The sequence below is a fragment of the Sylvia atricapilla genome, chromosome Z (assembly GCF_009819655.1).
Source record: "Sylvia atricapilla isolate bSylAtr1 chromosome Z, bSylAtr1.pri, whole genome shotgun sequence".
Classification (NCBI taxonomy): domain Eukaryota; kingdom Metazoa; phylum Chordata; class Aves; order Passeriformes; family Sylviidae; genus Sylvia; species Sylvia atricapilla.
Window position 1 is genome coordinate 50,364,121 of NC_089174.1, and position 23,433 is coordinate 50,387,553.

At 41.4% G+C, this 23,433-nt stretch overlaps 1 protein-coding gene across 2 annotated transcripts in view; it reads right to left on the minus strand.

Moving 5' to 3' along the window:
• The window catches only part of ECPAS (Ecm29 proteasome adaptor and scaffold), a 57,770-nt gene extending 37,299 nt beyond the window's left edge, over positions 1-20,471 (minus strand). The window contains exons 1-12 of one of the 2 annotated variants that reach the window (XM_066339063.1): positions 20,405-20,451; positions 20,068-20,103; positions 13,042-13,172; positions 8,392-8,508; positions 6,682-6,800; positions 5,434-5,586; positions 3,127-3,295; positions 2,501-2,640; positions 1,222-1,303; positions 864-983; positions 598-683; positions 266-344 (exon numbers count right to left, since the gene is read on the minus strand). In XM_066339063.1, the coding sequence (XP_066195160.1) occupies positions 266-344; positions 598-683; positions 864-983; positions 1,222-1,303; positions 2,501-2,640; positions 3,127-3,295; positions 5,434-5,586; positions 6,682-6,800; positions 8,392-8,508; positions 13,042-13,172; positions 20,068-20,103; positions 20,405-20,426 (1,254 nt within the window). In that variant the 5' untranslated portion in view covers positions 20,427-20,451. Of the gene's footprint in view, positions 1-265; positions 345-597; positions 684-863; positions 984-1,221; positions 1,304-2,500; positions 2,641-3,126; positions 3,296-5,433; positions 5,587-6,681; positions 6,801-8,391; positions 8,509-13,041; positions 13,173-20,067; positions 20,104-20,404 lie in introns of both variants that reach the window. The other variant, XM_066339064.1, reaches the window with a different exon arrangement.
• Between the last annotated feature and the right edge of the window lie 2,962 nt (positions 20,472-23,433).

Consider the following 23,433-nt stretch of genomic DNA (forward strand, 5'->3'; position numbering starts at 1 on the left):
TCTCTTTATATTACTAACACTATTGTTTCCTGAAATTTTGCAACTGGTGCCCAAGCACGTGGCGTTAAATAAACAGAACAGTTTTCCTATATAGCATTTAAAAAATATTTGCCTCTCTTACAAAAAGAAAATCTTAAAAGGTATCCTCTGGCAGCCTCTCAAGCAAACACCAAAAAAAAAATCATAATTTTCCATCATAAGATTATTTATTTATCTTTTGCTTACATTCACGTGAAGAATTACAGTAAAGAATTTTTCATCTTACCTCTTTGTATTCATTTATCAGCTTTGTAAGTCCATTTAAAAGCATTGGACCTAATGGCTTTATTTTACTCTCTGGACAACTGCAATTAGAGAAACCAACAAAATATTATCTTTTGCATCCCTGAAAAGGATCTTCTCTAGTATCACTTCTCTCAACTGTGTTAAGATGAGAAATTACAATTTATTGTGTGCTTTCAGGATTAAGTAAAAAAAAACCCCTTCTTTCTCTAAGTTCTAGTACTTATCATTTCAGTTATATCTTTATTAAACAGAGTGGCTTCTAGGCAAATAGCCTAAATATAGCCTAGGCACTGTGCTCTCTGAACTACTTACATGATACAAATATGATGCACGAACTGCAAAGACAGACTTCTCAGTTTTGCATTTGTGTTTGAACCGAAGAGTCCATCATATACCACCTGACCAGAAGGAAGGAGCAGATTAGAGAGTGTCTGGCTTTACTTTCAAAGATTTTTCATTCCTCCTCTCCTTTAAGCACTGTGATCAGTAACAGTGCTTCCTACCTCTAAGTACTGGAGGAACTGTACCATCACACTGATTAGGAAGTGTAACTTCCTAATAAGGAAAATAAGAATCACCTGAATGTTAGCTGGGAACATTTCTGCAGCTTGCCGGGACCGTAGAAGATGAGGAACTATCTTTAATTTAACACGGGTGCTGACTGACTCTCGTTTCATTTCTGGTTTCAGAACAGATCCCTGTCAGAAACAGAGATGAAACAGAACATCTCTGGACACCAAAAAATTACTTTCTACTGCAAATCAGAAACCATTGGCACAGAGAAAAAGAAATATTCAAACAGCATAAACATTTAGTGAAAGCAGATATCAAAAGAAGGGATAGATTTAAGAAATATATATTTTTTAATAAAATGAGACAACTAAAATTATTTCTTCAGCAGTTAAGAAGATAGAGAACTCTGAAGGCAAATCTTACCTCCTTGGTTTTCAGTGGTATATCCCCAAGATACACTTTATACATTTTGTTGATGATAGCAGGATTGTTCCAGTCAATTAAACTGAAGGAAAAAAACACATTAAACCACTGAACACCAACATGCTATGATTCTGATCTTTGACTACTTCTTAAAATACAGCATTTTATATCATATTCATATTATTCCCAAAATTTGCACAGAACTTCTCAGTTTGACTTGTAACTTCTCTTCCTATGTTCATACAACATATAATCCTAAAGAATGTAAACTAATTATACTTCAACAATTTCTGACAACATGGTATCAAGTAATTTGTTAGAAAACTACATGCACCCTTCTCTCCTACTGAAAAAAGACATACAGACCACAGTAATATACCAGTTGAATATCAAATGGTAATCTGTGAAGTAGCATACAGTGCTCATAAAAGACATTCAGCATTACATATTGTCCACACAGTTATTTTTCTCTCCAGGCAAAGAATACCAACTCAGAAGGAAAGGAGAGACCAGCTTCCTTAAACAGGCTTTATCATTTAATAGAATCATCTCCCCTGTCATGATTGAGGCTCATGAACAGACTTCAGTTGCAGAGGGCTTCACATTACAAATCTGACTTTATGTTAAATAGTCCTACAGAAGCCACCTACACATCTCAAGGATGGGCCTGTCTTGCTCCAACCTCCTCCATCAGCCAGCAAATCTCCCACTGTCCTTGTCTCAGCAAACAGTATCAACAGCCATTACTCTAGCCTCTTGGTGAGTTATAGACAGAAGCATTGTCTTTAGATGATGAAGGGTGAACTGCAGGTGAGCAAAAGTTTCAGTGATAATGACAACAGCGCTTGCCAAACTTTCTAGATCATGATCCATTTCACAATTAGTCTCTTTACTCTCATAATAAATTAAATGAAAGTATATTTTTCTGGGAATCATTTACTAAAGCCTTATTGACAATTGATAATCCATGGAGGGCAATGTGGAAACCACCATTATTCTTTATGATTTGCTAAGAAAATGGCTCAAAAGTGAAACCAAAAATGGTCAAACCCACACAGCTAAAATGGTCTGCTCTGGAGCCAAGTGACATTTCTAGCTGCAAGACTGCAAACCACACCATTCCCAGCCCAGTGGGAACACATGGCAGCTTCACAGATATACAGGGGACTTCAGCCTTCCTCCCCTCAAGCACAGCCTCTCTGAAGAAGCTACATTCATTGCAGCTAGCTACATTCATTGGTGTAGCTAGTATAATCTTGTCCAACCATCCAGACCTTACCTTTGTTTGCTCTTTAGTTCAAGGTCTGCTGCAGTGGCAACACTGTGTCTTGTATCACTAGAGGCTACAACCAGGTGTATAACAGCTTCAAGTTCGGGCACTTGCTCAGCTTCAATGAACTTCACTATCCCCAGCTTACACTGTTCAACACCAGGGAAAGACAGTGTTACTGACAAGAAAATGGATGTTACAGTAACTGTAGCCACTCAGCTGTCTGAAATCATGGCTTCTGTTCGCTCAAGAAGTTCACATGACCTCCATCTCTAAGCCTGCCTCCTGTCAAAGGCATCAGCAGCAATTACCAGTATTACCATGATGGGATACTCTGTTACACCACTGCTAAAAAAGGATGCTTCAGAAACAGAAGACACTGTTGCAAGCTTTGGGAGTAAAACACAATTGTAGGCTGAAGTTATGGCTGCTTCCTAATCACCTTCCTCCCCACTCCACCACTACAAAATTACTTAAGGTATTATGCAAAATCCCTCCATAAACTCCCTCAGAGCAACTAAAGACCTGGTCAGAACCAGTTACGTATTCTCCCTCTGGCTCGCCATTCCTCCCTACACAACTGTCCGCATTACCACCCACAGCTCACCAAGGACCAGCCCCACAGCCTTAAATACCTGTTCTAGCAGCTCTGGTGTCCACGGACTATCTCCAATTACCCTTTTGGCTGCATAAAAGCTCATCCCTGGAGGTGGCTGAGGGATTCCAGGACCTCCCACGCTACTTGATGAAGACCCCTGGGCTGAGGGCACATTTTGTCGACTTTGAGATTCATTCAATACAAACCTAAGCAGGCAGGGAAAGATATTTATTAGAGCCTTTTCCAATCCACACTACCAACTGAATTAGATTCTGGAATTGAGAAAGACACATAGCTTGTCCAACTTGATAATTTTTCTTTAGTTAATCCCGTGACTCTAACCTAAGACAAAATTAGGAGGCTCTGCTACCAATTATCCCAACATATTCTGCAAGACCCGTAACAATGTCATTGTAAATGAAAACAAACATTAGAAAAGGGAAGGATCCACTGGCATTTCCAGAAAGAGTTCTTAGCTTACAAACCAGAAAAAATTATCTCTTTTGTATTAGAAGTCAATACTCATGCAGTACTACATTCAAGAAACTCATGCTAAAAGCTCCAATAACATTTGCATGATTTCTACAAAAACCATAGATCTAACAAGGGAAAGCAATGAAGCATATGCAACACAAGTGGCAGGAAACAAATCCTGATATTAAAAAAAATGAGATTTTGGAAAATGGCAGTTTTAGTACTGGGCAGGGAAAGAAAGCAAAGGAAAAAAAGTTTACCCAGCCTGCTCTTTTGTAAAGCTGGCCAGTCCAGCTGCCCTGTGATCACCTCCATGCTTTCATAAAAGCCACCCCTCCATGGTATTTCATAAAATACCTCCCCATGTATCCTTGGAAGCTGGCAAAACGGCCTCAAAATTGCAGCACAGAGACCAGCAAGAATTATTCTGCCCCAGCCAGCCTGCCATTCTGCATTCAGCACTCAGCCAACAAAAAGATGTAAACAACCTCAACAATAAAGATTCATTCCAAGTCCCATTAGCTAAAACTTTAAGCACTTTAATATGAATTTTAAGCCCTACAGTTAAGCTTTCTGGTTGCTTTATTGCACCAAACAGACCAAGTTCTAACAAGCATAAATTAGCTGTAAACCAGTGCAAACAGCTTCACTTTAATAGACAGACATCCAGAGCCACAGGCTAGCTCAAGACACTCTCTAGCACCTTCTGGAAAGAAAATTAAAACCTTTGCCTCCTACTTTCAGTGTCTCTGAGTGTTTTCTCGGAGTTCTCTTCAAAAGTAAATGATTCTGTAATTTAAAAACTCACTCTTGGCCAGTGTATTAAGCATGGAAGGGAGTGAAGTCTCACTGGAAAGGCCAAGGACTTCAACTGTTGAAGTTATAGCCATGGATGGAGCTAAGAGCACTTAACCTGAGCCAGCTGAAGAGTGTGACTTATGAACAGAAGAACAGGCACTCAAAACTATAAACTGCAAGATTCTGTATATTCAAACAAATGGGAAGTGGCCCTCAAACTACCTGATGAGGAGCACGGCCTCCAACATATCTACATGGAGAAAGACCATGTGATCACTGTTTTAAGTTCATTCCTTTAGGTTAATTCATTCAAGTGAGCAAGAGTTATGAGCTCAAAAAAATCATACTGGCACCAATCCTATGAGACTTCTATTGCCAGAAAAAATAGGAATGTGTTCTACCATCAAAATTATTTATATTTTCTTTCAAAGCAAAAGCTCCTCTAGCAATACAAAGACACAGAAAAAACAGTTAGTGGAAAAAATATTTTGCGAAAATATTGATTTTAGATACTAGAAGGTTCTTAACAAGCAATGATCAGTAAATTCAAGTTGGTTTGTACATTCTTGTTGTTTTCAAAAACAATGTTCACACTAAGACAACATCATTGTAGTTTGAAAAATTTTCACCAGAAGACAGACAAAAGACAAATCCTGTTCAAAGGTTCAGCTCTGGAAAGTACAAGCTTTTAGAGATTATTCTTGATTATGACCTCAGAGGAATAAGCCTTAAAATTCAGCTGCAGAAAGATGAGCACACGTTTTTGTCAAGCTTCTATTTGAAAGGGTTGCCTATGTAGCAGGTAGCTCACATGTCTCAGAGTTTCACTTTGATCTCAAAATAGGTAAGACAGGATTGTGTAACACCTAAATAAGTAGAAAAGAGATGTTTTGTAAAATAAGGAATATGGTGATCCTGTTCTTAAAATTATCAACTTCTCTTGTACTTTTCCACCAGATTCATTCGAGCCAGGAAGTAACAGTGTACTTTAAATGAGTTTTCAAGGGTGTAGTTTGTACTGTTTCACACATAAAGAACACATCAATGCTAGAGAAGACTGGTATCAACTCACCCATAAGGCATAAGAAGAACATCCAACATAAAGTCCAAAAGCAGCTGTACAGTCTTTGGTTTTTCAGCAAGATTAAATGGAGAAGCTGCAGCTTTCAGTGGTTCAGCAGGGTATTTCATGTGAAAAAGGGTTGGTATTAGAAGATGCATTAGGCTGAAAAACAATTACATTTACTGCAACCATTAAAAAAAAAACATGTTTATTTATAACATACAAGAGAGAAACTTTTTACAACAAACCTCATCCTTAATAGCAAAAAAAAAGAAAATCTTAACAAAAGTTAAACACATTCACAATCCAGTGGCCTCTATTTACCACCTGAGGTACTTGAAAACAGAAAGCAAAAGATAAATTTGGATTTCTCCTTAAAATGGAACACATGTGTCTGCATATATGCAGATATTTGGAGAGCTAGAGTCACTAGCTCTAGATTTTTGGCAGTTTTATAATTATGTCACAAAAGACAGTCTAGGACTGTCTCATCCTTAAGAAACACTGGCAAATACACTGGTTATACACCAGTACAGCCAGATTTTCCAAAGCTCCCACTCATGTACTTGCCTTTTAAACTGAGAAAAAACATGCTCCAAGTATTTTCACAATAATCTCATGAAGCAAGATTTTACTGCAAGACCTTTCAGTAATGTAACTTAAAAAATATTTTTACACCATCACAGTATGTAGAATGAATGAAGACATGATTTTAATGACATTTTCCAATGCCAACACAGTGGAAATTCATCTCAGTGTAGGTAAGAACCAGGTTGATCAGTAACAGTTTTCTAGAGTTTCTTAGTAAACAGGAGTCCCCGACAGTCTTTTTTTCACGTATTACAACTTAGCTAAAATTCCTATTTACTTGAAACACCATCTCTCAATTTAAAGAGGCAAATCTGAGACATCTAGTGCTGTTCCTGCAGTTGGTCAGAGGGTATCTACTGAAGGTCTGGCCTTAAGCTGGCCACCAGAACTTGATGAAGATGCATGGGGGATATGGACAGGCATTTCACTTCCATCATAATACAGACCCCTTATCATACAGGGAGTCCGCTGCTACTGATTCTTTCTATCATTACACCATTAGACTCTTTTGTACCACCCAAATGACTGAATTACTGATCCAAATAACTGAATTACATCCTAAGTAATGAAGACAGCACTAAGGAAAAGAAATCTTTTAACAACTGATACAAAATATCTTACTAAAACAATACCAACAAAATCCACCCCAAGAGTAAATAGTTATACCTGTCTTGTTGTGGCTGAGGTTTCCCTTCCATTGCAGTGAGAAGGGTTGGAGCCAATTCACACTGTTTTTCCACAGGCAGACGGGGATATCCCATCTTAACATAAATTATGGTGAAATTCTAAAGGGGTAGAAAAAGCACACAGTATAGCAGCAATGGAAAAGAAGTGTGTGTTCCTTAAGCTCCTCTTGTATGTCCTGTAACATAATTGGGTATTGGAAACAACATATGTTTTGTAAGACAAATTTCTCAAGTCTAAGACTTATCAGACTGACAACCACTGAAGTGAAGACTCAGCAAGGACTACTCAGAGCAGGTCTTGCTGGGCCTCTACTTTAAAAGGTGGAAAAACACAATGAAAAAAACTTGATCTGGTTTGTCTTTTTCACTGCCAATTTCACCAAAAGCATCTGCGACTAAGCAACAGCTTAAAAGAAAGTAAATGTAATGATCTCTCTTACCTATTTCTGAAATAAAATAGAAAATAATTTTGAATAAATACAAACTCAGCGGCATAGACAAAATATCTGTTGAAAACATGTTTTTAAATCACCTGATTTCAAAGCTGTAAATGCGGTTAAGAGTCCAGTGGCAGGACAGTGCAGCAGAGCAACACTGAATACTGGACTATCTAACTGTTCCACTGTTCATCTAAATCCAGCCAAGAACTGCAGTGGTAAGAGCTGTGTTCCATGACCTGGCTGAAAGAAGTGCCAAAGAGGAGTGCTGTAGTGCACTACACTGCTTTGTAGGTGACACTTGAGTTAAAATGCTATGAAGCCCTATGATGCAAAGCAATATACATCGCTGAGATACATGAACAAAAAGATGTTCTAGACAAGTCCAGCCAAATGCATAGTTCATCAAGTATGTCTTTAAACAAGATGGTTCAGTTTGCTCTACAAAACATATGCACTACAGAAGTCCTGGTCATTTCTAAAAAGTGAATTACAGATAATGCCACTTGCTTAGGACAACCTAAGAGTACTTTTACGTATGTCACTGCTGTTTAAAGTCTAAATATTTCCCCATACATTTCTAAAATGTTATATTTTTAATTTATGCTACACAGAGGACTGAATAGTAAAATGAGAAGTACTAAGTTTCCCTATGATTTAATTACTTTTGCTACATGATGTTTTGCAACAGACTTATTAAAACTGAAATGTAAACTGTTTCATGGTTTCATAAAAACATTTTAAAATTATTTTCACTTTTTGAATTAGATTGAATGAAATAATCTATGAAAGTTTCACCATCTATAAATAACTTTTTTTTCATCTTGCTCAGCTAAGGTCCTGATCCTAAAACCACATAAAAATACAGGTCCTATATGTTCAAAGAGATAAAGGTGTTTTAAGTAAAAAGAAGTAAATCTGACTCTGCAGGTATGAGGATAAGGATTGGTAGCTGCCTGCAAAATGCAGTTTCTACCAATGAACAGACCCTTTACAACACAAGCAATGACAATTCATGCAATCATAAAACATCAAGAGTAACTGTGAGTAATTCGAATGGCAAAATGCTTTATGAAACTAAGTTTCACCCACACCAGACTATAAAACTGAGTATAAAAAATCTCTTAAAACATCAGTCTCTTAATAATTACATACTTACTAGGAAAACTGACAGAGCTAAATACAGAAGCTTTAAAGAATATTCTGCTTGCTAAAGTAAAGCAGCAAACAGTCTTGGAAAAACAGACACTTACAGTGACAAATGACACTGCAGAAGGATCTTGATATTGAACTAGCAATGTCTCTACTGGAAGCTGAATTTTTGGTCGGCTTTTGATGCGCTTATTCAGATGAACCAGCAGCTCCATGACCTGATAGGAAGGGAAAAAAAAACCAAACAAACAACTTGAAAGAACCACTATTAATGTTGCTACTTTGCTACTTCGGGGTCCAAACAACAAGCTTCGTCCATTAGGCAGGCTTAGTATAAGCAAATCAAGCCTGATTTAACAGATTATTTTATCTGTAAGAAAACAGCAGCCATCATATATACTATCTTATAAGTACTATATTGAAATCACATCACTGTTAAGACAAACACAGAAGTCCCAAACCGTGCCACAATCAAATACATCCATCAACAGAAATATAAGAAAGGATTAGTGAAGATGACCAGCTCTCTCCACTGTTTGGTTACTATCTGTCAGAGCTGACTCTGGCTTGGAAATCTGCATTGCTGCTCTATAGTGAGCTGCAGAACAACTCCAGTTCACAGAATAGACCACCTCCCTGCCCCCCCAAAAAATCCCCACCCATAATCAAGTTACCAAATAAGTGTATGAGAACTGTTTGGAATGGAACATTACAGAACTGAAATCCTTCAAACAAGAGAAGTCCACAGGAGCGCTGTGAATGTCAGGCAAAAACAATGTGCAGTCCTGCCTGGGCAGGCAGAGCTCCAGCAGCAATGTCAATGGGAACAAGCAGTTGCTCAAGGGGAATGATCCTGGGCTCTGACAGCAAGCAAAACTGGGGCCAGACTGTGTGCACTGTAGTATTCCCTCATGATGAAGACTACCAAACAGTGGCTGTCACCCAGAGGGTTTATCCTCAGAGGTTTTCCAAGGGGTGGTACAGTCTTTATCCTCAGAGGTTTTCCAAAACCCATCTCAATAAAATCTTCACCTTCATCCTGAACTGAACTTGTAATGAACTGTTTTAAATAGGAGATTGGACTAGAGACCTTCTAAGGTCCCCTCCAAGCTGAATTATCCTGTTGATTTTACAGTTACATTACGTAGTTCTTAGCATCATCAAAGTGCCATTTGTAAGTCTCCTGATGGAGGTATTATAACTGAATGAAGGAAAAGCTACAATTTCTACTCTGGAACAATTATCCATTCTAAGAAATCACACTGAACATCACAGCACCTTGCTTGCAAACTTTATCAGATTCTCAGAAAAGCTGGTGCAAAAAAATGGAAGTGACGTTAGATGGAGTTATTCAGTTCCAGCAAAATCAGTCACAGTCAGTCCTAGATTCATGTTGACTTCAAGCAATTCAAGCCAAAAAAGCCAGGGTGTCATCTGTTTTTGAAGAATCATTGCCTTGGTCATAGTACACTGAAAAAGCAGCTAAATTCCGGTCTCTGAAGCCCATAATGTAAACTGCAGAAGCATATGTACACTGAGCTGCATATGAGCAGCCTCTTAGACATCATCTTTACATCTGCTCCACGACTAGGTCTCAAACAAAATAATGTCCAGCTATAATCCTGAGAAACTGAAGAGCTGACTGCATGCATGCAACTGAAACCAGAGATAAATTAACGAACTAAGCAACACTGACAGCTACCAAATTGTGCTGCTGTGAATTTATTGCAACCATTACAGACTCATAGTATTTTAGAGAGGAAAAAAAAAATCTGTCTGCACAGACCTCTCTGGGAAACAGCAGGAGGTACCAAGACAGAATGCAAGAAACATGGTCAAATTACCAATGGTGGCTGGTAAAAAAAGATGTGGCTGGATTTGGGTATGTGTGAGGACCTAGCTCGTGCTCTGTTTCTCTAATCATTAGTGTCAAATAAGTGAGCTAAGAATCTCATCAGTAATACTCTTCAGACCTGATTCAAGAAAATGTCTGCACTTTTGATCTCTTTTGTTTTTGCAGGCCTCACATGGGTCACATTTAAAGTGACAATGGTATCCAGTCTGGCACAAATGCTGACAGTGCACAAACACTTCTTGGAGCTCATATGAAGAAGCAGAGTGAATTTACCCTGGATTAGTTCTTTGTGTGACATCACTAGGATAACTGATTTTGTAGAAGACCTCTTAGAGTAAAATTTAACCCATTTGTCAAACTGTGGTCTGAAAAAGGATTACTTCTTTACCCTAAATGGATTAAGAAGGTATAGGCATGACAAGCTTATCCCCACAGTTAGACTACATCCTAGATCTGAAAATCTATGAGGGCAGAGTTCAAATTACTTAATGTTGCAGCAATAGTGACCTAATAGTCACAAAATTATGGGCAGCAATAAAACCAACAAAGGAATACATTAAGGCAACAGGAGGAAAAATGTAATTTAATTTCCTCTATCTATTCTAGCAGTACAAGCATGAGGACAAAGTTAGTCTGGGGAGTCAAAGTAAAATTAGAACATAATCAATCCTTCTGGTGTACTTGTGAACCAAATCGTGTCTCTAAAGTTGGGTGAACGAAGTGCTTGAACAGCTGTAATGTTCTATACTTAGCAGTATACTCAAAACACACAAATGTTCTTATTTGTTCATATCTCTACTATCAAAAGCTACACTGTCAATTCATATAAAATTATATAAATTTTATGCATGGTTAACTATATTGGCACACTTTTTTTATTGCTGATGCTGGTGGGTATATGGGTTTTTAACCATAACAATGACTGCAGGAGAAAGACATGACACAGGGTGTCAGTTTTGTCACTGGTAATAGGAGTCATTGTGTTAATAAAGAGTTTGCCCTTCTCTTTCCATTCTATTCAATTTCTTAGCTTTATTAGATCAGTTTTCCAATCACTTGAAAGCTGATGTTAAAAAATACATGTTTTCATCTTGCTTTTGCCTTAACATGATTTAAGCTGGTGTTGAACAACAAGCACATTCTCAGTTATCTACCAGGCAAAATTAGCAATGGAAAGTGAGACATTTGAAGAGGCAGTAGAATTTTAGCATTTAGCATGTTTTCCCACTACATTAAACAACATATAAGGGTAAGAAAATTGGCAAGCTGAGTTCCAATATAAGTAATGGAAAAGGAGAATGTGCACATGGAAGAAATTTACTTGCAGGTTATACACTACATAGTAAATGTTCACTGATATCAATTAGAATAAAACACTCACAGTCTACCGTTCATCTTTGTCTCACAGATAAATTATTTTGCTATGTGAAAAACATGAAAATTTTAAAAATCAACACATACAGAGCCTTCTTTCTACATTTTGAATTTATTACGAAAACACAATACTGAAAAAGTCAAATGCCCTTCACTGATATGGCAAAGGCAGAATTCAGGGTAAGCTACATGATTGCAATGCATTTCACAAGTATCAAGAAGTACATGGAAGTGCTGTAATTGCTTGTATTATTATCATGGTGTGGATGAAAACCAATAGTTTAAACACCTAAAAGGAAGAAGAAATAAATTTTATTTCATTATTCACTCTAATGCAAGAACTATTAACTATTACTACAGTACACCCTTAAGTAGGCTGTCTGATTCCAAGAGGCTTCTTAAAATCTAATTTTCAAAAGGCTAGTCCTCCCCGTTTTCTGAATCATCCAACACTCCAAAGCAACCGACAACACATTCCAGCTTAGAGATAAGATACCCTTACAAAGATACCCTAAAAAATTTCACCAGCTGGTTAAATGCCTTTCTTCACAGCTTCAAGCACACACGGTAAGCAAGTATTCAGAAGAACACCCCATCTGAGCTGGAGTATCTGTCCTTCAGGACAGTGGAATGGCATGACATCCATGGATCCACTTTCATGTAATCACTCTTAGGACCATGTTGTGCAGAACTTTGAGAAAAACCCACGCTACCGTTACTTGTAGGTTCTGAAATCTACTTACAAATGCAGCGACAGTATGATAATTTCCCTATTTCTACAAGACAGAGGGACTTAAGAAAAATTTCTTTTCCACCATTAGCCCCCAACACTTCATCTGCACTCTGCTCCAAAACATTTCAGTCCACTCCTATGCAGGAAACCTAATGCAGGAAACTGAATTCCCCAGTTAAATGTTAAATTCTACCACTAGAACCACTTGGTCCTTACTCCTTATGCCTAGTTACAGGCAAAAATCAAACAGTTTTGGTCATTCAAGTAAAAAGGTACCTGAATAAATTCTGTGATAAAGCTGCCTTCTGTACCAGAGAACTGAATTTTTTTCAGGTAGGCATCACAGCCCACCTTCAAAATTACTTGGTTCTTGCTCTTATATCAGTTACTAGCCAAGTGAATGGCATCAGTGAGTATGGCTTCATGGTATTTTGTGCACAGAAGCAAGCTCGCTTCACAAGTGCCTTAAGTCAGGTGGAAGCTTAACTGCCCTGGAAGCCATGGCAACTGTCCCTATGGCAGCAAGCCTTGCTCCCAGGCTAAGACAGAGCTAGCTGGCCTCAAGCGGAAACAAATACAGCCTTCACATGTCTGCAAAGCCCATGCTGACACAAGCACTGATGGCTTTGTTCAAGCTTTAACAGGTGTAATGAACCAATTCTCTACTACGGTAATGATAATTTTTCCTCAAAGAGTAATTTTCTCAATAGAGAACATCCAAGCATAGCAGATCATGTTACATACATCATGGGCATTTCCTTCTCCCTGATCAGGGCAATGTATCTTTACCTTTTTGCGAACTCCTTCCTGTGTGCTGGACAGCTTGAGGAGAACAGGGGGTAGGAATTTGGAAATAATGTTCTGTAACTGTTCATCTGTTTCTGCATGGCCAAGACGCAAGAACACACGCTCCAGCTGATCTGCAATTAATCAAAAAAAGGATAAACTGGTTGAAAACTCAAAATTCCTGTAGCAAGAAAACTTCTTCTAACACCCCCTAACGGACTTACAGGAAACACTGCACAATGTCATTAGAGTACTTATATCTCAACAGCATTTATCACAGACTTTTAATACTGACAAAACTATTGATGGTAGAAACCAGTCTGATGGCTTCCAGTACCAGCTTTCACAAGTACACGGAGACGTCTCCCATAGCAAAGACAAAAGCAATTAAGGCTGCTTTTGCATATACAGTCCACACACCTGAAAGCACAAGAAACAAGCTAGAGTGAAAAATCAGGTTTTTGAAGCTCCAACTGTTCCAGGATATATTTGATACTCACAGGTTAGGGTTACAGGAGTATTCATATAACATCTTGACATCTAACTTGTCCAGCACCTAGTATCACAGAAAATCTGAACATATGTTGGCTGAACCAGTTACTTGTTTGTTGTAAGTAGATGATCCGTTTTCAAAAAGACAGCACTATCATCAACAGGAGTAAGAGCACAAGCGTGAAATGTAAGACGTGCTGTTGTGATCCTATTATCACTCTACAAAGTGGCTGGAATGTTTTAATTCACCTTCCTCTGACCAGCTGATCTACTCCCCGAACCCAGAATGGAATGAACAAAAAATAATTTCACAAAAACAAATGACAACAAAATATTCTGTCAATAGCTCAAGCACAAAGACTGAGTTGTGTTTATAAAAACAAGGTTAAACAAGTCCCAACAGCTGGACTGAGAAGAGTCCTTGGAGACACAACCAGGAGCATCTGTTTTTCATCCTGCAGCAATGGAGTCCAGATCCACAGGAAGCAAGAAGACCCAATGCTTTTGAAGGGTTAAAGGTCTTAAGACATCCTACAAGGAGGAAATCACTTCCCCAAAGACTAACGTAAAGTGACCTACAGCAAGCTGAGATTAGGAGGAGATCAAGGAGAGGCCTCCTTCAGCAAAGGAGGATCATTAAGCTGAGTGTAAAGGACTACAGTGGGAGAAAAAAAAAAGAAAAAAGCGCTGGTATAGAGCAGTAAAGATTGAGGTGAACGGATATGGTTAGAACTAAAGCAAACAAAAGAGATGGTGAAACGCAAATACAGCTCTAACCAGCAAGCCGAGGATGATTTAGCTTCAGAAGCATTTACTGGCCTATTTTTAAAACCTGTGCTATCCCTGCACTCATAGCATCTTCCCTCCTCTGCCAGATGCAGATTAAACAAAAACACACCACTTCCAAGATTTCATTTTCTGCTGAGCAAATATGACAGGCAGCTGAATAGACAGAGGACAATGAAATTTTATTGTCAAGGAAACTACAAGCCAAAACAATGCAGTTTATTTGTATCTATAATATAAACTGAAGATACCAGTCAATCTCGTTTCAGAGGGATTTCACAGACCACTCACTGTCAGCTAGTTAATGGCTTTATAACACTTATGTCATGCTTCAATTTTTTTTAAAAATCATGATGTTTAATTTCTTTTCACCTTCCTTTTTCTGTCACCCTTCCCCTGCCCCTTGTATCCCAATAAGCCCCCATTCAAGGACCTCCTTGGTGTATCACTATCTCACAGGCAGTAAGGGACTACAGAAGTCACATCAAGCAGCTGAAAGTACTCAAATAATTAATAAAAACTATCAAATCTTTCCCTTTCGACCTAGAACTCAAGGAGAACATTGCAGATCCATCATCCTCAAATGAGTCAACTGAGGAATTTTCTCAACATGTTCTTTCACATAGCAACAGATCAAAAACAAATGTAAGGAAACACAAGAGAAGTTGGTTCTAAAGCCATTTGTGGGTAGTCACTGGACTACACACACACCTTCTGAAAGGCAAAGAAACCATTTCACATGTGCACTCAGGAAATGAGGAAATGCACTGAATTGCAAGCACCTGCCCCATTTCCAGCTTCCTCCATCATTCTCATTTCAAGCAGCAACCAGAATGGTGGAAAAAATAATAATATCAACAACAATAGCAACAGAGATCAAGACAAAAACTACCCTCTTCTTTATGCTGCCTGTGAGACAAGTTCATTACTTTTCTTGTATCTCTGCTGCAAAGTCAGTTAAACCCTAACACTGTCATCAGATATTCTTCCCTTAACCATTACCATGACAAGACTCTTCAGCAAATTCAAGGATATTGGTGACCTGGATAGTTAAGAAACTGGTCAGGAGTTTGTCAGAACACTCTCCTATGATGCTGATACAAGCCGTATCTATAGCAGTGGAACAGGAAAACAAAGTGCTATAAAACCTCCTCAGTATTGTACATCAAACATTTCCTCCAAGGTTTTTATTCTACTAACAATTAAGACCATTTCTCAAGCTGACAGCATTCATTACGGGAATGCATAAACACTGGAGATTTAAAGCACCACACACAATGGTCCAGGAAAGTAACTGTGGAAAAGTATCTGGGTCTCAGATGCTGTGTCCTATCTTCATGTGTGCTGCAGACCTCCTGGCTGACGTGCGGAAAGTGTCTTTCCCTCCTTCATGTCTCTTCACAGCCTCCACTCAGTCTCAGCCAGCAGCAGACCACTATGCACCAAACAAGACAGTCTTCTCACAACTGGTCTCAATCCCCTACATCATGCATTTCCAAAGTTTTTAAGTATAAAGCTAAAATCTTCTCCATCTGACTTTACAGCCCCTACTGCCAACTGAAAAACTGCACAATTGCAATTTTAGGAGCTTATCTGATAGTAGAAATAAGAAAAGCAAGATGCCCAACTTGCTTTACTACATACCAAGGAGGGTGGGAGGGGGGCAGAAAGGACAAAAACTGTTTGGGAAAAGCCTTAGCAACAGGAAACCAATCTTGGAAGCATCACGTGTGCCACAGCTGTAACAGTTAGCATTTTACTGTGTATTAAAAACCACAACAAATAAGGAATGAGGTGCATGAGTAAAAAAATCGATAAGTAGTTATACTTTTAAAATACATACAACTAAGTCCATGCAGAATTTGAAGCCATTACTCATGTATTTTCACAGAGTCACTTCTTTTCATGCTGTTGCGTAATACTTTCACAAAAAAATGCCAATTTTATTGCACTTTCTTGAGGAAATAAAAGGCATTTACAAGAAGGCAAAGATAAATAAGGAGAACCAAACAAAAGGCATTTCATATGAAGACGACATTTCCTTCATTGTATGTAAATGAAACAAAGGGGCAAAAAAACAAGATATATCTTTGTATCCTTATTTCTAACACCAGTGTCCAATCTGTGTAAACTGACACGGTGTATTTGGAATCTGCAATTCCAAGTTACCATGGCAATGCAGCTACCTATCTGTGAGAAAATGCATGCTTCCCTTCTGGTTCTTTCCAATCTCCGTTTAAGACTACAAGGAGAAATAAAGGTTTCAGCACTTAACAACCTTGCAAAGACAAAAAAGAAAGGAATCACCTTCAAAACACAGATAATGGATACAAATTCTACAAAAAAGCTACATTGACAATGAGACACTAACTTCCAAATCCTGCAATACCACCCATAAAAGGGCAGAATTATTTAGTTATTTTAAGTTTTGCTGCTTCAGAACTGAACTTGTGGTCATACAAGGTAACAGTAAAACCCCACAGCCTGTCCACAGACAAAACATGCCCCTTCCTTCTATTTGGTAAATACTGAACATGGAGCCTGTCAAAGAGAACCGATAGATACAAAAAGGATAAAAATATGGATAAACAGTGAAATAGCTACCTCAATACAGTCAAGAATTCAAAGAGTTTATCCTCATTATTTTAACTAAAAAAAAAGGCCTGGCTTCACTGAGGTAGCTATGCCACCGTTTTTCTGTACTTTTATCACAGAAATCTCTCAGTTCACCCAAGCACAGCTCCATTTCAAATCAGCTCCCTCTGGCATTTATGAATATTATGTACAGCACACCAGTTATTCCACACAGACCCCTCAGCAATGCACATTTGTGTAGCGGAATATCAAGTAAAAAACACACCCTTCCTTTTATGAAAACTGACTCAAGAAACTGCTGGGGCTAGGATATGTCAAACTAACTGTACTTCATAGTTTGACTGTTAACCACAAAACATCTGAGGAACTATAAAGAATGTCTGAGTCCTCTGCAAAACAGAGCAGATCTGTGCATGAAGTCAGAATTTATTTTCACTTTCCTGACAACTATCAGTTTGACAGATTGGTGGAACTGCTACAAAATACTTTCTACAATGGTTTCAGTAAATCAGACAAAAACCCCTGAAACCTTTCCCTATTACCTGAACTCTGTAGAACCATTACATGCACAACCATCCCCCAACATTCTCTCCAAAGGGCCCTAAATCAGAGTCCTGGGCACAAAAACATTGCAACTTCACCTCCTGGATGGCAGAGGTAGTTTTAGGGGCAGGTTCGCATTAAAGCAAAAGCTCTAACACACCCTTTTGTCTCTCTAGAACTAAGCAACTGCTTCTGCATTATTCCACATGCAGAAGAAAAAATAAAGTTCTCATCTGCTGTGCAATTACTAAAATAGAAGTCAAATTCTTGTTCAAATGTTACTAGACCCTAGAAGAAAATATATATAGTATGATTATGGCAGCAAACAGTGAGTCAGGATTTGCTGGTGCTATTCCTGTCTCTACCAGTAAACCATTGTGTGCCTATAACCAAAAAACCTTAAAGGAAGTACTTGTACTTGACACACCAGTCACCCGCCTGTTTTACAAGATTTGACTGCAAAAGGCTAGGAAGGCCTGTTGGAGGGGGGACATTATGGTTATATATTATGGGGTTTTTTCCCATCCTATTCCTCCATTTTATAGAAAAGCTTATGTAAAAGCTTCGATGGTACACCAGAACCCAAATAATTTGCAATATGCCAGGCACAGGTTCTCCATTTGAATGGATGACTACTAGTACTCAAGGTTAACTTGCCTCTCTTGCAACTGAACTCATATGGCTTTAGGGGCAATTTACTGATTTTGCATTAATTTTTAAACTGTCATATTTTATGCTGCCTTCAAATGCAGCATAAGATATACTGCTGCCCTGTAAAATGAAAAGCATTCCTTACAAAGCATTTACACAGAGTTTCCATGTTTGACAGGGGCTATAGATGAAAGTCTCCTACAGCCATGTGAATATAAAGCAAGGAAAACCAAGTTTTTCAATCTAAAACTAATGCCAATCATTCTTGTTGTTTCAGGACTAGTCATCATCCTATAAAAGAAAGGATTTCTTTCCAAATATGCTGAAATTTAATTATTTGAATGTATCAAAAGACAGTAAGCCCACATGGAGGCTTTGTTTCCCTCTTTCTCTACATGAAGTTCCTCGTTTTTTCATTAACTTTAATAAAATTTTATTTAAGATTACAGTACTTTCTATTCAGTGAGAAAGGTACCACGAAAAACCCAAACTAAACAAACAAAAACAAAAGAAAACATTCAAAAAGAGATTCATCCCCCCACCCAAAGAAAAAGTTTTCAAAACTTGTAATTATTAATCTCAGTCTAGGGACATTTGTCTTTTTAGCCCAGCTTAAAAGAAAGGGCTGTGCAGCAATAGGGACGTGGCTGACGACTAATTTTTTGCAGGATCAGATTTGGAGCCTGGAAAGCTAGATTACACACAGATAAAAGCCAAGGAGTTACAAAGAAGACATCTCACACTGACTCGGTTTCACCAAGGGGAATCACATTAGCACTGTAAAACTAACAATAGAATCTCTTGGATGACAGCAGCAGTGAGAGCTTTCACTGTCCTTACATCAATTTATCCCAGTCGTCAATGGAAAAAAACAGATTGGCATTTGGGTCCTCCAGTTCCAGGATCAGTACGGGATCAAGACTCTTCTCTACTCAACCATGGAACCTTGGCTATATAAGGGACATCCTTACCACTACCATATCACTCAGCCTAGTTCCAGTAATATCCAACAAAGAGCAGAATAAGAATGCCGTCTACAGAGCAGCTCACAACTAAAAAAACAAACCAACAAACGAAGAAACAGCACACAGAAATTCTTCAGTACTGAAAGCAAACAGTGTTCAAATATGCTGAAAGTATTTCTTCTGCCCTTCCTCTCTGACGACTGCCAAGTACTATTTCAGGGCCACCAAAGGCCCTCTCATTTGGCTGAGTCATATGCTATCTTGCTATTAATTCTTCACAGATAAGAACTAGCCTTATGCCAGGCTAGGAAAAGCAAGGGAAGAAAAAAACACTTTATTTGGAAGCTCCATAAGCTTCTCCAAAGGAGCAGCTGATCGTGTGCTTCCTCAGAGAGTCTGAGAGAGGGTTTTGGAGGTGACAAGAAGGCAAGGCCGAGCTCCGCCGTCTCGAATGCTCGGCAGCAGCGGCACCTCCGGTCATGTGCCGAGCGCTGCAGGGGTGGCCGCGATGCGCTCTCGTATCCAGCACCCGGCACAGCACCCCAGGGCGCTGGGGGAACCCGCCCCTGGACGCGCCAGCCTGCGTTGTGTTCACACGGCTGCTCTGGTTCAAACACGGCGGTCGCACAACGCAGGGCGAAAGCACCGACCGGCTGAGACGCTGCCGCTTGCGCCCGTTCGGGAGCAGTGGACGGAGGCCGCTCCCGCTGCGCCGGGGGTCCCGGCGATCCCAGGCTCCCGTCCCGGCCAGAAGCCGCCCCCACCTCCCCGCAAGGTCACGCAGCCGGCGTGTCCGCGGAGGGGCCGGGGATACGGGAGGTGCCGCTGCTCCCGCTTTCCGCTTTCCGAGATGGCCTCCCAGGGCCGGGCCGGCCCCGCTGCCGTCACCGCCCTGCCTGGCCCCACCGCAGAGGAGACACGCTACGGGGAAGCGCCGGGTCGCTCTCCCGCCCGCCCGCTAGGCCCCGCTCCGAATCCCTGCGCCGCGAGCACTTACTGAGCTCGTCCTGGGCGGCCGCGGCCATGTTGCCGGCTGAGGAGGGAGGGGAGGCGGCGTGAGACGCTCCGCGCCTCCCACCCCGCTCCGGCACCGGCACCGGGCCGGCAGCCGCCTCTCTCCTCCTCCCTCTCCACCTCTTCCACCCCCTCCTCCTCGTCCTGCTCCCTGCGGCTCCCCTCGACAGTGGCAGCGCTCTCTCTTCTGTCACTGCCGGTTAATATTTAGGGAGAGCCGCCGTCCCCCACCGCCCGCCTCCGTCGTGTACGCGGCCCGGCCCCGCCGCCGCCCCCCGCCGGCGGGCCCCGAGGAGGAGGTTTACGCGGGCAGCACTGACCAGAGTCCGCGCTGACCTCCATGGCGGCCGCGCCGGCTCCGAGCTCGGCACGGAGGCGCAGGGCCGGGCCGGGCCGGGCCGAGAGCGGGGTGCGGCGCCCCCGCGCGGCCGTGGGTGAGCAAGCGGGCTGTGGTGGGGCGGGTGAGCCGCGCCCACAGCCGGCATGACCACGCCCACCGAGCGGCAGGCCACGCCCACTACCGCCAGGGGTGCGGTGGCGCCTCTATTCCAAAGCCGTTTCCCGAAAGGGATAAAGCTGCTCCGTAGAAATCCTCTCCTGCAGTTCTGGGGTTGCTCAGAGAGACCACCACACTGCGTCTTTCTCCCAAACTCTACGATGCCATATGTGATCTCTTCAAGGAGCATGCTGGCAAGATGTCCCGGCCGAGGCGTCTCTGGGGCACCTCTGGAAGCAGACAGCGTGGCGCCTGTTCCCCAGTTCCCTTACTGCTTCCTGCAGGTGGCACGGGGGCAGCTGGTGACGTCTCCCTAAAGCTCCAGGGCTAGTCCCGAGGCAGACCTGAGTGTCAGTGACAAGTGTCAGAGAGTAGCTCGAGTCAGGAACAAAAAGGTGTCAAAAGCTTCTGTGCACCATTTTTGCTCTGTTTGCACAATGTGTCTGGTTGAGCTGGGTTAATTTCCCCCACAACAGCCCTCATCTTGCTGCACTTTGCATCGATAGTTGGAAAGGTGCTGGTAAAACACCACTGTTTTGGCTATTGCTGAGCACCACTGGCCCAGAATCAGGGCTGTCTCTCCAACATTCCTCCCTCCATCAAGGGGACTGGGGGTGGGAAAGATCCTGGGAGGGGCACAACCAGGCCAGCTGAGCCAAACTGACCAAAGCAAAATTCCATGACATATGGTGTCAGGTCACATACAAAAGCTGAGGAAGGAAGGAGGAACAGGGGACATTCATTTTTTTACAGTGTTTGCATTCCAGAGCAACCTCTATGCAACCTGAAGTCCCACTCTCCAGGAAATGGCCAGACATGGCTTGTGGACGGGAAATAAAAAATAGAATTATTTTCTTCCCCTTTCTTTGTGCGTGTATAAATTTTCACTTTTGCTTTAGTAAATTGCCTGATCTCAACCAATGAGTGGGTTTGTATCTTATTCTCTCTCTCCCGTTCAGCTGAGAAAGGGAAGTGATAGAGCAACTTGGTGGGCACCAGCCACCCAGCCCAAGTCAATGCATCACAATTTTTTAAGGTCAGGGTCTGAGGAGTTGACTCCAATGCTGAGAGGTTGGGCTCTACTGAACTGCAAAGAGGTGGCCTTTTTTTTGAGGAAGGAGATTTAGGACCCATCCACAAGTGATGGAAATTATAAGCATTAAGGAGATAGGCAGAGGAGACCAACCACATAAGAGGCACACTCATTTCTAGCTTATAGAACAACACATACTCTCCCATGAGCTGAGCATTTTTGTGGTGATTATTTACAGCATCAAGTCCAGGTCTGCTTTCCTAGGAAAGGTCAAACGCTGAGGTGATGTTCCTGCTAGTTACGCCAGAGCAGAAATGTAATCCTCCTTTCCAGGAGAAGTCTTGGACAGGACAGGGTACAGAACATCACAGGTGGCAGACCTACTGTCAAAGCCACCATTTCAGGGAGCTGTGCATACAGAATCACTGAAAATCACAGAATGTGTCAGGCTGGAAGGTATCTGGTTCCACTGGATCCCACAGGACAGATGGTCAGATGTGGAGGTTGCTAAGCTTGTTACAGAAATTTATAGGGCCTTGACCTAGAAGAATCTACCACTGGCTCCAAGAATACATCATAGCTTAGGATGAGCAAAAGTGCTTCCCCCAGGGTGCTCTACAGCTTTATGTTAATCTACCTCAGTTTTGCTTTTCCCACTGGCCCATGTCTATTGTTCATACACGTCCCCAGTTCGAGAAGGTTTCTCCTTTCCCTGTTACCCCATTGGTTGTGGTTTCGCTGATGGTCTGCCCCCATATCCTCTACAGGTCATTGCTCTTTGCCCTGCCCTCCTACCGCCCCTGTGTTCCGACCATTGCCTCCTGACCCCATACTTAACCCTGGGCACTCCTCTGATCTGGGTGTTTCTATCCCTGAAACCTTTCACGTGAATCTGCAAAATAAACCTCACTGGAACTTACAGAGGATACCCTTCCTGCCTTTCTTCGCTGAGCTAGCCATGGTGTGTGTGACTTGAGAGCCTGCCCGTGTGCCCACCCGAGCGGCTTCTCCAGGAGAGATGCTTTTTGGGGAGAGGCAGCAGCAACCACCATCTGCTCCACGCTGCTACAGTCAGACCCTGAGCTCTGCCAGGAGAAAGCCTAAACCAGGTACAGGCTTAGGAAGTACTTCAAAGGTTTCTTCCCAGGAAGAATTACAGAATCATTTGGGTTACAAGGGACTTCTGGCGATCATCTACTCTAACGCCCCTGCCAAGGCAAGGGTCACCTAAAGCAGGTGACACAGGAATGTGTCCAGCTGGGTTTCGGATATCTACAGACAGAAGGACTCTACGACTTCCCTGAGCAGCCTGTTCCACTGCTCTGCCACCCTCAGTTTAAAGTTCTTCCTCATGCTGAGGTGAAACTTCTGGTGTTTATGTCCTTTTCTCCTCACACTATCGCTGGGCACCACTGAAAAGTCTAGCATCACCCTCTTGGTACCCGCCTTCGAGATATTTATATACATTAATGGGATCCCTCTTAGTCATCTTTTCTTCAGACTGAACAGGCCAAGCTCCTCCAGTCTCTCCTCATGAGAGAGATGCTCCAGACCACAAATCACTTTTGTGGTCTCCTCTGGACCCCTTCCCAGTATCGCCGTTGTTTTTGGTTTTGGTGGGGTGGTGTTTTTTTTTTTTTTTTTTTTTTTTTTTTTTTTTTTTTGTTTTGTTTTGTTTTGTTTTGTTTTGTTTTGTTTTTTTGAGCTGTGGAGCAGTTCAGATACGGCCTCACTAGGGCTGAGTACAGGGGCAGGATCAATTCATCGACCTGCTGGCAGTGCTCTTCCGAACGCATCCCAGGATTCCCTTGGCGCGGGTG